General features: G+C 44.6%; 1 protein-coding gene across 3 annotated transcripts in view; it reads right to left on the minus strand.

Moving 5' to 3' along the window:
• LOC124717270 (cytochrome P450 4C1-like) overlaps positions 1–15,704 on the minus strand; it is a 207,587-nt gene that overhangs the window by 18,175 nt on the left and 173,708 nt on the right. For 2 of the 3 annotated variants that reach the window (XM_047244083.1, XM_047244081.1), the window contains one exon: positions 4,210–4,410. The exons of the other annotated variant lie outside the window; for it this stretch is intronic. In XM_047244083.1, coding sequence (XP_047100039.1) covers positions 4,210–4,410 — 201 coding nt within the window. The remainder of the gene's footprint in view (positions 1–4,209; positions 4,411–15,704) is intronic. 3 annotated transcript variants of the gene reach the window in all.

A 15,704-nucleotide genomic window follows, 5' to 3' on the forward strand; every position in this document is an offset into this window, starting at 1 on the left:
AAGAGTTTTGTCCCAAGGCTATCAGTAGTTCTAAAGGAATGTTTTCTACTCCCGGGGCCTTGTTTCGACTTAGATCTTTCAGTGTGCTGTCAAATTCTTCACAACCATTTCATTTTCATCCATATCCTCTTCCATTTCCACAATATTGCCCCCAAGTACATCTCCTTTGTATAACGCTGTATATACTCTTTCCGCTTTACTACTTTCTCTTCTTTACTTAGGACTGGTTTTCCATCTGAGCTCTTGATATTCATACAGGTGTTCTCTTCTCTCCAAAGGTGTCTTCAGTTTTTCTGTAGGCAGTATCCATCTTAACCCTAGTAAAATATGCTTCTACATCCTTACATTTGCCCTCCAGCCATCTCTGCTTAGCCACTTTACACTTCCTTTCGATCTCATTTTGAGACGTGTCTGTTCCTTTTCATCTGCTTCCATTACTGCGTTTTTAAATTTTGTCCTTTCATCAGTTAAATTCAATATGTCTTCTTGTGCCCAACAATTTCTTCTACCCCTCGTTTTTTATCTACTTGATCCTTTGCTGCCTTCACTGTTTCAAAGCTACCCATTGTTCTTCTACTGTATTTCTTTCCCCCCTTCTTGTCGGTCGTTCCCTAATGCTCTCTCTGAAACAGGCAACATCCTCCGGTTCTTTCAGTTTATCCAAGTCCCATCTCCTTCAATTCGTACCGTCTTGCAGTTTCTTCAGTTTTAATCAATAGTTCATAACCAATAAATTGTGCTCGGAGTCGACATCTGGCCCTGGAAATGTCTTACAATTTAAAACCTGGTTCCTAAATCTCTGTATTACCATTATATAATCTATCTGTATCCTTCTAGTGTCTCCAGACCTCTTCCACGCATACAACTTTCTTTCATGACTCTTAAACCAAGTATTAGCTATGATTAAGTTATGCTCTGTGCAAAATTCTACCAGGCGGCTTCCTCTTTCACTCCTTACCCCACAGTCCATATTCACCGACTACTTATCCTTCTCTTCCTTTTCCTGCTATCTAATTCCAGTCTCCCCCTCCCCCCCATTATTAAATTCTCGTCTCCCTTAACTATCTCAATAATTTCTTTTACCACATCATACATTTCTTCAATCTCTTCATCAGCTGCGGAATTAGTTGGCATATAAACTCGTACTACTGTGGTAAGTGTGGGCCTCGTGTCTATCTTGGCTACAATAATGCATTCACTATGCTGTTCGTAGTAGCTTATCAGCGCTCCTGTTTTTCTACGATTAAAACTACTTCTGCATTACTATTTGACTTTGTATTTATAACCCTACATTCACCTCATCAGAAGTCCTGTTCTGCTCTCTCCAAATTTCAGTAATTACCGCTATATCTGACTTTAACCTATCCATATTCTTTCTTCTGATTACAGTGTCCTCCTGAGCAGTCCGCACCCAGAGATCCAAATGGGGGGCAATTTTATCTCTGGAATATTATACCCAAGAGAACACCATCAGCACATAACCATACAGTAACTCTGCATGCCTTCGGGAGAAATTCCACTGTAGTTCCCGCTTGCTTTCAGCCGTTCACAGCACCAGCACAGCAAGGCCGTTTTGACTATGTTACAAGGCCATATCAGTCACTCACCCAGTTGCCCCGCAACTACTGAAAAGGTTGCTGCCCTCCTCAGGAACCACACCCTTGTCTGGGCTCTCAACAGATTCGCCTCCATTGTAGTTACACCTACCGCATGGCTATCTCTATCGCTAAGGCAGGCAAGTCTCCCCACGAATGGCATGGTCCATGGTTCATGTGCGGGGAATCTCAGGTATTTGGATAGTGTCGATCCTCTGCAGGTCTTCTTGCTGTCCGCTACAGTTTTCTAGCATAGCGACTTCTCTATATAGAGCACCATCATCCACAACGTCATGGGGCTTGCAACAGTATTTACAAAAATCGTTTATATGTGCTGCAAACAGTAGCTGTTCTGTAATGCTCCCACGTTAGAGCATACTAGTAATATATAACAGTGCACCGAAACCTAGAGTCACAATTGACGTTACTTCTAGGCAACATTTTAAGGACTTTTAACAGAAAAGATATATTTTATTAAAGTTGAATGAATCATAGTGTTTATTCAAAAAATTTGAGTTACGATAACTTTTATTTGCACACAAAAGTGATTGAGATCCGAAGCCAATCTTGTAGTTCGATGAACTGAAAATTGCAACATAAGGAGTACTATATCTATGGGGACTCCAGGCCACAGATCAAGTTTTCACCACTAGTCGGCGCTATAGTCACAGTACTGTTGGGCACCACCGTCGCTTGCATTGAATTCGGGACTCATCAAACAAGGCCACTGTTTTCCTGTAGTCTTGCATCCAACTGATAATAATATGAGCCCAGGGGAGGCACTACAGGCAATGACACGTTATCAGTAAAGGCATTTGCGTCGGTCGTCTGCTGTCATAGCCCATTAGCGCCACGTTTCGCCAGTCTGTCGCAGAGGATACATTCATCGTAAGTCTCACATTGATTTTTGTGGTTATTTCGAACAGCGTTACTTGTCTGTTAGCACTGGCGACTCTATGCAAACGTCGCTGCTATCGGTCGTTAAGTGAAAGCTGTTGGGCACTGTTTTTTCTGTGGTGAGAGGTAATGCGTGGAATTTGGTTTTCTCTGGACACTCTTTACACGATGAATCTCGGATTAATGAATTCCCTAACGTATGCCGAAATGGAATGTTCAGTGTATCTAACTCCAACTACCATTCTGTGTTCAAAGCCTGTTAATTTTCATCATATGTACGTGATACTACCACCATGTGTATGTGTACAAGTGTCACGTTAGTGTATAGCAGTATTTGACGCCTCTACTTTGGAAGCGAGAGGTCTGACTGTATGCCAGGGCATGGTCCAAAGATGACACATTTTATGGAAACTGGTTGCCAGTTGGCAATACGAAAAATTGCTGTTGTTGACTGAAACACACATTATTTCTAAAGTGTACTGGCTGGTTTTTCAACCGTCCTGGTTGGCCGTGCAGTCTAACGCATGGCTTTCCGGGCGGGAAGGAGCGCCTAGCCCCCGGCACGAATCCGCCCAGCGGATTTGTGTCTCGGTCCGATGAAAAGGCCAGTCTGTGAATGATTTTAGGCGGTTATCCATCTGCCTCAGCGAATGCGGGCTGGTTCGCCTTATTCAGGCTCAGTTACACTATGTCGGCGATCGCTGCGCAAACAAGTTCTCCACGTACGCGTACACCACCATTACTCTACCACGCAAACATAGGGGCTACACTCGTCTGGTATGGAACGTTCCCTGGGGGGGTCCACTGGGGGCCGAACCACACAGTTGGTTCCCAAGTCTTCCAAGTCTTCCTAAAAATATAGGCGCAATCTCGGTTCATGAGATCGTCCCTCGCCGGAATTTCTATCGCCTTTGTCCCAGTACTTGGACGCCTGTGCCAAGATTCTGCTATGTTCGTACTCCATCGTATGATTCTCGGACGAGCAGAGCTCCGCGAGGGAGCTGGGTTCATTATGTCTTCTTTCGTGAAGGCTGGTGGTGCCAGATCAGTGATTGCAATTAGTTTCTAGCTCATTGTGTTGCACTGAAGTTTCATCATCTGTGCCGGCCAGAGTGGCCGTGCGGTTCTAGGCGCTACAGTCTGGAGCCGAGCGATCGCTACGGTAGCAGGTTCGAATCCTGCCTCGGGCATGTATGTGTGTGATGTCCTTTTTAGGTTTAATTAGTTCTAAGTTCTAGGCGACTGATGACCTCAGAAGTTAAGTCGCATAGTGCTCAGAGCCATTTGAACCATTTTCATCATCTGTAATGATCTGTGACAGAAAGGCCTCTCCTTTCCCCTCAGACTGCTCCAATAATTCAGATGAACAGTGTTTTTTGTCTTGTGGATTCTTGTGAAGGAGAACTGCGAATATACCAGAGTCTCAGTCACTGGGCACACACTTATACTATGCTCATTGATAGCCACAGTGCCTGTTGTCGAGTTGTGGGTGTGGGGCGGTGGAGGGGTGAAGTGGACTGCGGTAGTCGTCGTGGGGTTGTGGACCACTGCGGCTGCGGCGGGGACGGAGACTCTCCATCGTTTCTAGGTCCCCAGTTAACATATAACATACATACATTCATACATGTACGGAATATGGGGTCCTACTATGTTGGTCGACATATGGAAAAGTAGCATGCCTTACAAACACAAGAGCAGCCAGTAGACAGTGGCTCACCTTGATGATGCTCTCCAGCACCCTGAGTCTGCCTAGGTCAGCAAGGCTGGGGGCCCGCAGGTAGTCGTCACCCTCGCCGAAGACGTCCTTCAGCTCCTGGTGGGCTGCATCCTGCCACTCAGGGTGGAGGGCCAACAGTGTCAGTACATAGCTGACGGTCACGGACACTGTCTCTGTGCCGCCTATTAGCAGATTCATAACCTGTAAGGCATGTCAATTAGATTAGCGTGTATGTTCTGTTTATTCTGTACGCCCACATCAAGAAATGTTGGAGAGTGTGGAAAATACAAACCACACTATTAGCCTAAAAGTACCCACACACAGGAACAGAGGAACGGGTATACAGCCAGTTCATAGTGTTCTACGGGCACAGCACATCGGCGCTCAAACACATCGCCGTCGTCAGGTGAGCTGGAGACCTGAGCTCCTCAGGGTGCGCGGACGACCGGTACCCCCTGCCGCCGCGGGCTGCTCCGTCCGCGGTCCGAGCCCGCAGCCGCTCGTCGGAGGTCGCGGAGGCGCTAGCGTTGGCGGTGGTGCTAGCGTTGATGTAAGTTCCCTGTCCGCCCTGGGCACCAGATCGTTTTGTTTGCCGAAAGCCTTCTTAATTAAATTCAGTGTTGGTTCCCAAGTCTTCCTAAAAATATAGGCGCAATCGGTTCATGAGATCGTCCCTCGTCCGAATTTCTATGGCCTCTGTCCAAGTACTTGGACGCCTGTGCCAAGAGACTGCTACGTTCATACTCCACCGCATCATTCTCGGACGAGGAGAGCTCCGCGACCGCTGACTAGTTGGGATACATTACGCCACTGTGCCTGTGGCGTTCTCGGCAAGGATCTCCGACACTGTAAACCCGTGCACCGTTAGACCAACAAATGCGCCTGTGCCAAGATTCTGCTACGTTCGTACTCCATCGCATGATTCTCGGACGAGCAGGTTTATTTGCTAGCTGTTGTACGAGTGTTGTTCAATAAATACAGTTCCCCACAGTCGTTTAATGAACAAAGTAAGAGCATATGGACTATCAGACCAATTGTGTGATTGAATTGAAGAGTTCCTAGATAACAGAACGCAGCATGTCATTCTCACTGGAGAGAAGTCTTCCGAAGTAAGAGTGATTTCAGGTGTGCCACAGGGGAGTGTCGTAGGACCGTTGCTATTCACAATATACATAAATGACCTTTGGATAACATCGGAAGTTCACTGAGGCTTTTTGCGGATGATGCAGTGGTATATCGACAGGTTGTAACAATGGAAAATTGTACTGAAATGCAGGAGGATCTGCAGCGAATAGACGAATGGTGCAGGGAATGGCAATTGAATCTCAATGTAGACAAGTGTAATGTGCTGCGAATACATAGGAAGAAAGATCCCTTATCATTTAGCTACAATATAGCAGGTCAGCAACTGGAAGCAGTTAATTCCATAAATTATCTGGGAGTACGCATTAGGACTGATTTAAAATGGAATGATCATATGAAGTTGATCGTCGGTAAAGCAGCTGTCAGACTGAGATTCATTGGAAGAATCCTAAGAAAATGCAATCCGAAAACAAAGGAAGTAGGTTACAGCACGCTTGTTCGCCCACTGCTTGAATACTGCTGAGCAGTGTGGGATCCGTACCAGATAGGGTTGATAGAAGAGATAGAGAAGATCCAACGGAGAGCAGCGCGCTTCGTTACAGGATCATTTAGTAATCGCGAAAGCGTTACTGAGATGACAGATAAACTCCAGTGGAAGACTCTGCAGGAGAGACGCTCAGTACCTCGGTACGGGCTTTTGTTGAAGTTTCGAGAACATACCTTCACCAAGGAGTCAAGCAATATATTGCTCCCTCCTACGTATATCTCGCGAAGAGACCATGAGGATAAAATCAGAGACATTAGAGTCCACACAGAGGCATACAGAGAATCCTTCTTTCCCCAAACAATACGAGACTGGAATAGAAGGGAGAACCGATAGAGGTACTCAAGGTACCCTCCGCAACACACCGTCAGGCGGCTTGCGGAGTATGGATGTAGATGTAGATTTTTCTATAGCCGTTTACATATCTGCAATGTCAGTTCAGCACAATGGGGTGGCGATGGAAGGGCGGGTTGGGGGGGGGGGGGGCGCCATTTCACGCAGGCTTCCTGGTCGTTGTTCTCCGATTGCGTCTGCAAGACGTCTCAGTCGTTGACAATAAATGTCAACAGCGATGGTTACACCGCAGAGGGGAGGAACTCATACTCCACCACACCGTCGATGTTCCACCAGATGAATAATTCATCTTTTGTGGATGTACACGGGTCTTCGTATAGGGGAGTTGCTGCTTTGTTTGGGCTCCGTTATTCATGCCTCTTCTATGTGTAAACATAAAGACATCATTTCCCGTCTCCAGTAACGACACAGGACAGGAGTGGTCGGTTGTGTTCACGAGACAATTGATGACGAGCAAGCACAGATGCACATATGTCCACCCACTGTTTTGTGTAATTTTGGCATAAAACATGCAGTACCCACACACTCGAGTTTTGAATCTCCCACTCTCTAAGCAAATGCTGCAAAATAGTGGAATGATCACAGTTCATCATATCTGCCAGTTCCCGAGTAGACAGAAGTGGATCATTGTGGACTAATACGTTTAAGCAATCTTCATCAAACCCGGAAGGTTTTCCTGAATGTGGGAGGTCACTAATATCGGCTAAAAACGAGAAAACCGTTTTCCTGCTGTGCCCTATGGCATTATCCCCTATGCAGCGTAAGTGTTTCTGGCTGCTTCCGCTTCTGTCATCCAGCCACTGAATTCGAGCAGAAGAATATGTGGCAAATGTTCCAATTTCTCCACGTGGCACTCCATTTTATAGCGTCCACAGCCCCACTAACTAACTCCAAATGACAAAGTGGCAATATGTAAACTCAAACAGCAAGAGTGAACCACAAATAAAAAATTACATTCCGTAAATGAACCCATAGCAACCGGAATACCAACATACAAAACAAAAACACTACGACTTTACGCATCAGCAACGTAATATTTAGAGAATGTTAGTTCACGTGCTTCAAATTTGATCTTAGAACGTGTGCTGTATGGCGAACCAGTCAGATGCCATTATTCGTGCAGACTGGCGCATGGCAACTCGACAACAGGCACTACGGCTATCAGTGAGCATAGTATAAGTGTGTGCCCAGTGACTGAGACTCTTGTATATTCGCAGTTCTCCTTCACAAGAATCCACAAGACAAAAAAGCCTCTTCATCTGAATTATTGGAGCAGTCTGAGGGGAAAAGAGAGGCCTTTCTGTCACAGATCATTACAGATGATGCAACTTCAGTGCATCACAATGAGCTAGAAACCAATTGCACTCGCTGAACTGGCACCACCTGCATTCATGAAAGAAGACAAAATCAACACAGTTCCCTCTGCTGACAAAAATCATGGCAATGTTTTGGGATAGTGTTGATGTCATTCACGTGCATTTGTTCCTAAAGCATCAACCACAAAACCTAAAAAAACACAAAATTCGATAACTGTTTTGCAATTTTATTAACAACATACTTTTTAAACGTTTACTGCTGTATAAGTAGGGTCCAGACTATGAAAATATCTCATAGTACTGTCTTAACAAAACCAACATGTTAGGTTGGTGTATAGGTTCATAGCATTTCTGTTTTCATGTTGGTATTCCGGTTACTATGGGTTTATTTATCGACTGTCATTTTTTAGTTTTAGTTCTCTATTGCTATTTTATTTTGAATATAGTCATTTGGAGGTAGTGGGCGGAGCTGTGGATGCTACAAAATGGAGTGCTAAGTGCAGATATTGGAGTACTTCAAACATATTCTTCTAATTCAGCTCTCTGGTAAGCTGAATAGCCAACTAATAATACTCATGATGCGTTGGGCTGTCTCAGCGACTGCATGTGTCGCACGCATTCTCAATGGAAAATTGAGCGACTCAATATCGATCACTGATAAGTGTTGGCGCTGGACGTATTGATAACATACGAATTCCTACCGCTCCAATCCTCCCTTTATGCTGTCTTTGGCCCAGGGTGAATCATTCGGGCATACCTATGTGTGCGCTTCAGTAACTGATGCTGCACAATCCCATGACCTGGGCACTGCGAGTGGACACCAGGACATGGGGTGTGGGATGTACGAATGTTTCAGCGATCTCCGACATCTAGCCAAGACAACGTCTACTATGGACTGGATCTTGGTTTAAGTGTACGAATGTTTCAGCGATCTCCGACATCTAGCCAAGACAACGTCTACTATGGACTGGATCTTGGTTAAAGTGTCTCGTGTTTAGTGCTTCTCAATACATCACAGTGCACTTCGTCTTGCAGCGGTATTTCTTGTTGTTGTCTCAATCCTATCACACAGTAGAACCTTGATCCCCCGTCTCCTCATCCTCCTCCTCTTTCCTAGTTCTAGTGTAGCTGATAGAACAAACTTAGCGGTTATACAGTGCTGTAAACATCCAATCACAACATCAAATTTCCGATCGATCAATTTATTGTTTCTGTTAGTTTCATCGCGAGCACACATTTGTCCAGCCCCTCCCACACATTGTTTAAGGACGTAGCATGTAACTTAGCTGATATTTCAATTTTTCAGTTTCTTCCTACCAGATGACCTAACTGTCCCAGTAAGCACCATTAGGAGGCAAAGGAAAAAATCTAGTAGGGTTTCTAAACCAAGTTGGTGCAGATCGAATCCCAACAAATATTCCAAACCTAGTGTCCACCAATAGGATCCATGCAAAAACTGTCTCACACAAAGGGCATCAATTTAATTAATTTCCAATCAATTTAATACAGTGAGGAAATATTTCCAAGAAATGCACAGCTGGGCGTTTAATAGTTAAGCAGTGCTTTATTTGTAGTTCGGTCCGACCGCGACTGATGGAGCGTGCAGACCCGGCAGTGGCACATGATGGGATGTGGCCACTTGAGAGACAGCAGGGGTGGTTTCCCAGGCATCAATAGCTGAGGCTTGCCACCACCTGAAGCTTTTTTTCAAGGGATTAGCGCGGTCTGGGGTCTGCTGCAGTGGTGTGATCCAGTGCCCTGTGCGGGCCGGAGGACAGCAGACGGGCATGTGCGTCGTGAATGAAAGATCTTTAGCTGTGCAATTATATCTGGTATGTTATGTTCACAGCGATCCTTGTGCGATCGGAATAAAAAAAGCTCCACAATTCCGTACTACCTTGCCAGCTATAAACTGTTGAAATAAACAGTATTCCATATACTGCATTCAGTTTCCTGACAAATTCTTTGATAAATAAGCAAACCATGTCCCAGACATTACCTTGTATCCAATAAATGGTTTAAATGAACAGTATTCCACATATTGCACTGTCTACCAGAAACTTTTTTAACAATATTCCATTTACTGCAGTCGATTACCCACCAAATTCTTTAAAAAAGTAAATAAAGCGTATCTCAAACACTGTCTTGTATCTAACAAATTGTTTAAATAAGCAATATTCCACAAACTGCGTTGTCTACCAGAAATTGTTTAAATAATTTTCCATATATTGCTGTCAATTTCCCACCAAATAGCCAATCAACTGAATCTTCTTGCCTCAAATTTCCAGCTGGGGGAGATGAGAGGAAGAGCTGGGGGATTTCCCAGAGTGGGCAGGTTATTTAATTGATCGATTTAATTAATTATTCAATTAATGTAATAGAAATGAGTACTTGTATTAATGAGGGGAATTAGCAGAGGGATTGGGGGGGGGGGGGGGTGAAGAGGGAGGGAAGGTGGAGAGTAGGGGGCTGGCTGTCTTCATTTACACGCGTCAGCTTCGCAAGGCGGGTGACCTTGAAGGAGCTTCGCCTGGCTGCCGCCAGGACTCGGTGGATAGCGCTCTAGTTTTAACAGAGCGCGATCCACCGCTAAAAAGCGTTTCCGGTTGCGGTGATGCCCTTCCGCTGCGCGCTCATTGGCTGGCTGTGGTCTTATCAGCAGTGACGTAGCACGCAGCTCTTATCTATAACGACTACCGCCTGCAGCTCTGTACTGGGGCCACTGCATCACTCACTGTTCACGAAGCAACAGCATTGTACAGACAGCCATACTTCACTGTAAATGAATATACAGAAACATGTTTATACTGCTGTACATAAATTTTAGTTTACCTTAGGATGCGGGAGTTACGACTCCTGGGGAGGTGGGTGGGTAATTATTTTTTTATCTAAGATTTTTACACTCTAATAAATATAACTACACATTGATCTTGCCAAAAGCCGAGAAGCGATTCTTCTTAGTGTTTTAGTCTCTGGTGCACTCTGCGATGCTCTCTTGTGACCTGTGGGACTCTCTGGCTACTCTAGTATTCTCTGGCTACTCTGCCAATCTCAGGGGTCATAATCCACTTACCACAAAAATGGGTTAAGGACCTGCCAAGCAAAAGAGGACAATGGGTTTGCTCCTGAATGTATGCTCATCCCTGATGTAGGCAATCTGCACTAACAAATTCACTCATTCCAGTTTTATTCCACTACCTGTAGTAAATAGACAGGGGGAACATATTATTGGTGACTAATGTCTCAGTTATGTGTATCTGTTGTGCTTATTAAACGTATCGAATAACGCTATGAACTTCAGTATTTTCAATGGCATAATCTACTATGACTACTACTACCACTACTAGTACTACAAAAAACTGCAGATTTTCTTAACTGTTGTTGACTTTTACTAACACGACGTAGATACTTATGTCTAAGTAGCGACCAGACCTGAAAATATAGAGTATGGCCTTCCTTGTGAAAACTCGCACCTACTGTTACGTCAACTGGAGTCCCGTTTTTGGACTAAGTTTAACTTATAAAAACTAAATCAGTTGAAGATCCGTTGGAGTAATTCATGGAAAAGAATAAATATTTTCTTCAAAGTTTTAAAATGTGTGTTATGTGACTGCATTAAAGTATTTAATCCTTCCCCCCCCTCTTTTCGTTACTGTGATTAATTCAAAGGTCTGTGTTGAGACACTAAAAACTCAAGATCGTTTACGACGTTTTAGGTCTTACAGAAACCCAAAGGAAATCTTACTCCAACACATAGTGCACGCCCATACCCAAGTGTCATAACCTGCGAACACATGCGCAAATAATTTTTGACGTGGGACTTCCGCTTCTTTCGGCCACTTAGGAATTCTCTACAAGTGATACATTTTCAAGATGGTGAGAGTGTAAGTCACGCAGTGGAAACATGTGTATGAGCACAAGACAAGAGCATTTACCGACAGGGAATACACGCTATCACGTGCCACTAATGTAAGCCCATAGAACATGGCAGAGACCCTCTAGAACATAATAGTACACAGAAAAGAAATTTTGACTCTATCACCAAATTCTAACTCTTATGAATGAAAATGTTGTCTGAAAAAGCTGTGGGTCATTGTTTACTGAATATAAAAGATTCGTTCTTGGTTCAAAAAATTATATCCTTCAAAACTGATTATAAAAAGCGGTTTTGACCCGTAAACTGCGATTTATGTTGTCACTTTCGTGTATATAATTGTAGCGTTTTTTAAAGTTTACAACTTAGTGCCACAATGACGGCATTTGGAAGCAGTCCCTCTACACTCGGATGCACCACAAGTTTGACATTCAGTGCCGTTCCTTGACTTGGGAAACGTCTGGTATCAACCAGCACATTATCGAGCAGCTTCCTACAACAGGAGAGATGTGAAACATACTGACAGCTTCAAAACCAACTTTCCTGAAGGTTACTGCTGCCTAAAGTGTTATGGTAGAAGGTCTAGATAAAATTTCTTCGGAGTTTCTAATACGGTTGGAGATGTGGCAACAAACTGACTATTGTAGGTTGGTGTGTATACTCTCTGAGAAATGAGACATACAATAAGCCAATCGGAGATATATCAGTCACACAATCTGGAGTATTAAAGGGCCAAACAAATGTGAGAATTATTGTCGAATCGTGCATCCCAGTTGTCGAGAAAAATACACAGTAAAAAAGGAGGTGTCAGATAACGATCAGTTTGGCAGCCGGAAAGGCACCAGAGGGACAGATCTCATGTAGCGGCTGATAATGGAAGCAAGACTTTATAAAAATCAAGTTACCTCCATAGCATTTGTCGAAATATAAAAACAGTTTTACAGTTGAATAGGAGCAATATCTTCCGACATTCCGAGGTAAACAAGAGAATTCCAACGTGCACTCGGTTTGTCTGCCGGGGGGCCTCATCCAAGATGTGGAGGTGGCCTTGCCTGCGGCTATAGAGCATACGGGGTGTAATTGTCTGCAAGTAGTTCCTCACGTCGGCACCAATGATGCCCGTATCTTGGGTTCTGAGGCGATCCACAGTTCGTACGCGCGGCTGGCGGATTTGGTGAAGACCGCTGGCCTCGCACACGAGGGGCAAGCAGCATCGTTCACGCAGTGGATCGGGGTCCTTTGGTTTGGAGCCGAGTGGAGGGTCTCAACCAGAGGCTTCGTCGACTCTGTGACTGTCTTGGCTGCAGATTTCTAGACTTGCGCTATTGGTTGGGGAATTGTAGGACGCCCCTAGACAGGTCAGGGGTGCACGACACAAAGGAAGCAGCCACTCGGGTAGCTGAGTGCTTGTCGCGTGCACATGGATTTTTTTTAGGCTAGGCAGAAGTGCGAGGTGTCCTGATGAACACCCATCAGTCGACGTGCAGGCAGGGAAATCAGGACGCGCTCAGTGTAAAGACACTTCAGCTATCAAGATATTAGCACTGGCTGAACCATGAGATAGGAAGTTCTGAAATATTTAGTAAGGGTTGGAACGTGTATCGGAAAGACAGACTAGACGCCGTAGGAGGTGGTGTCTTCATTGTACTTGACAAAAATATTGTGTCTACTGAGATGGAAGTAGAGTGTGATTGTGAATTTATCTGGACACGTTTAACAGGGCTAGGAGAAATAAATTGTTGGGTGTTATCACCGGCCACCAGGTTCCGCCGTGACTGTTCTACAATCATTCAAAGAGAGTCTACACTCTGTATTGCAGAAGTTCCCGGATCATACTATATTAATCGGAGGTGACTTCAATCTACCTAGTGTAGACTGGGATGTCTATAGATTCATTACAGGTGGTACAGACAAGCCGTCGTGTGAATTACTTTTGAACACATTATCCGAAAACTGTCTTGAGCAGCTAAATCGACAGCCAACGCGTAATGGAAATATTTTATATCTGGTAGCCACGAACAGACCAGACCTCACTGATGGTGTCAGTGTTGAGACAGGAATTAGTGATCATGATGTTGTCATTACGACTATGGTTACGAAAGTTAAAAAGTCGGACAAGAAGGCTAGGAGAGTATTCTTACTAGAAAGAGCAGATAAGCAGTTGTTAGCATCCCACTTAGTAAATGAATCGACTTCATTTACTTCCGGTACGATGGACGTGGAAGAACTATGGGCAGATTTTAAACACATTGTAAATCACGCATTGGGGAAGTATGTGCCGAAAAGTGGGTTACGGACGGAAAAGACCCACCGTGGTTTAAAGCGCAATTCGGAGAATGATCAGGAAGCAAAGACAGTTGCACTCGCGGTACAAGAAAGATCGGGAGAATGAAGACAGACAAAAGTTAGTAGAGATTAGTGCTGCTGTAAAAAGAGCGATGCGCGAAGCATACAACCACTACCACCGTCATACCTTAGCAAAAGATCATGCTGAAAACCCAAGGAAATTCTTGTCTTACGTAAAATCGGTAAGCGGGTCGAAGGCTTCCATCCAGTCACTCACTGATCGGTCTGGCCTGGCAACGGACGACAGCAAAACGAAAGCTGAAATTTTGAATTTATCATTTGAAAAATCTTTCACGCAGGAGGATCGTACAAACATACCGCCGTTTCAGTATCGTACAGATTCCCGTATGGAAGACACAGTGTCCCTTGGATTCTGAAGCAGGTGAATGGGTTGAAAATAAATAAATCGCCAGGTCCTGATGCGATTCCAATTCGGTTTTACAGAGAGTACTCTACTGCACTGGCTCCTTACTTAGCTTGCATTTATCGCGAATCTCTTGCCCAACGTAAAGTCCCGAGCGACTAGAAAAAGGCGCAGGTGACGCCTCTATATAACAAGGGTAGAAGGACGGATCCTCAAAATTACAGACCAATGTCCTTAACATCGGTTTGTTGCAGGATTCTCGAACATATTCTCCGTCCGAATATAATGAATTTCTTTGAGACGGAGAAGTTGCTATCCATGCATCAGCACGGCTTTAGAAAGCATCGCTCCTGCGAAACGCAATTCGCCCTCTTTTCACATGATATCTTGCGAAATATGGATGAAGGGTATCAGACAGATGCATATTCCTTGACTTCCAGAAAGCGTTTGACTCGGTGCCCCACTGCAGATTCCTAACTAGGGTGCGAGCATATGGGATTGGTTCCCAAATATGTGAATGGCTCGAAGACTTCTTACGTAATAGAACCCAGTACGTTGTCCTCGATGGTGAGTGTTCATCGGAGGTGAGGGTATCATCTGGAGTGCCCCATGGAAGTGTGGTAGGTCCACTGTTGTTTTCTATCTACAGAAATGATCTTTTGGATAGGGTGGATAGCAATGTGCGGCAGTTTGCTGATGATGCTGTGGTGTACGGATAGGTGTCGTCGTTGAGTGACTGTAGGAGGATACAAGATGACTTGGACAGAATTTGTGATTGGTGTAAAGAATGGTAGCCAACTCTAAATATAGATAAATGTAAATTAATGCAGATGGATAAGAAAAAGAATCCTGTAATGTTTGAATACTCCATTAGTAGTGTAGTGCTTGACACAGTCACGTCGATTAAATATTTGGGCGTAACATTGCAGAGCGATATGAAGTGGGACAAGCATGTTATGGCAGTTGTGGGGAAGGCGGATAGTAGTCTTGGGTTCATTGATAGAATTTTGGGAAGATGTGGTTTATCTGTAAAGGATACCGCTTATAAAACACTAATACGACCTGCTCGAGCGTTTGGGATCCCTATCAGGTCGGATTGAGGGAGGACATAGAAGCAATTCAGAGGTCGGCTGCTAGATTTGGTACTGGTAGGTTTGATCATCACGCGAGTGTTACGGAAATGTTTCAGGAACTCGGGTGGGAGTCTCTGGAGGAAAGTAGGCGTTCTTTTCGTGACTCGCTACTGAGGAAGTTTAGAGAACCTGCATTTGAGGCTGACTGCAGTACAATTTTACTGCCGCCAACTTACATTTCGCGGAAAGACCACAAAGATAAGAGAGATTAGAGCTCGTACAGAGGCATATAGGCAGTCATTTTTCCTTAGTTCTGTTTGGGAGTGGAACAGGGAGAGAAGATGCTTGTTGCGGTACGAGGTACCCTCCACCACGCATCGTATGGTCGATTGCGGAGTATGTATGTAGATGTAATGAGTTACAACCCCAGAAACTCAGGGGCTGCAGTTTGTCAGAACGACCGAGAGACATGGCTTGGGATAGAGGGGTGACTCGCACTGCAGTATGCAGAAAAACACCAGCAAGGTTGACATTGGATTCT

This window comes from Schistocerca piceifrons, chromosome 9, assembly GCF_021461385.2.
Source record: "Schistocerca piceifrons isolate TAMUIC-IGC-003096 chromosome 9, iqSchPice1.1, whole genome shotgun sequence".
Classification (NCBI taxonomy): domain Eukaryota; kingdom Metazoa; phylum Arthropoda; class Insecta; order Orthoptera; family Acrididae; genus Schistocerca; species Schistocerca piceifrons.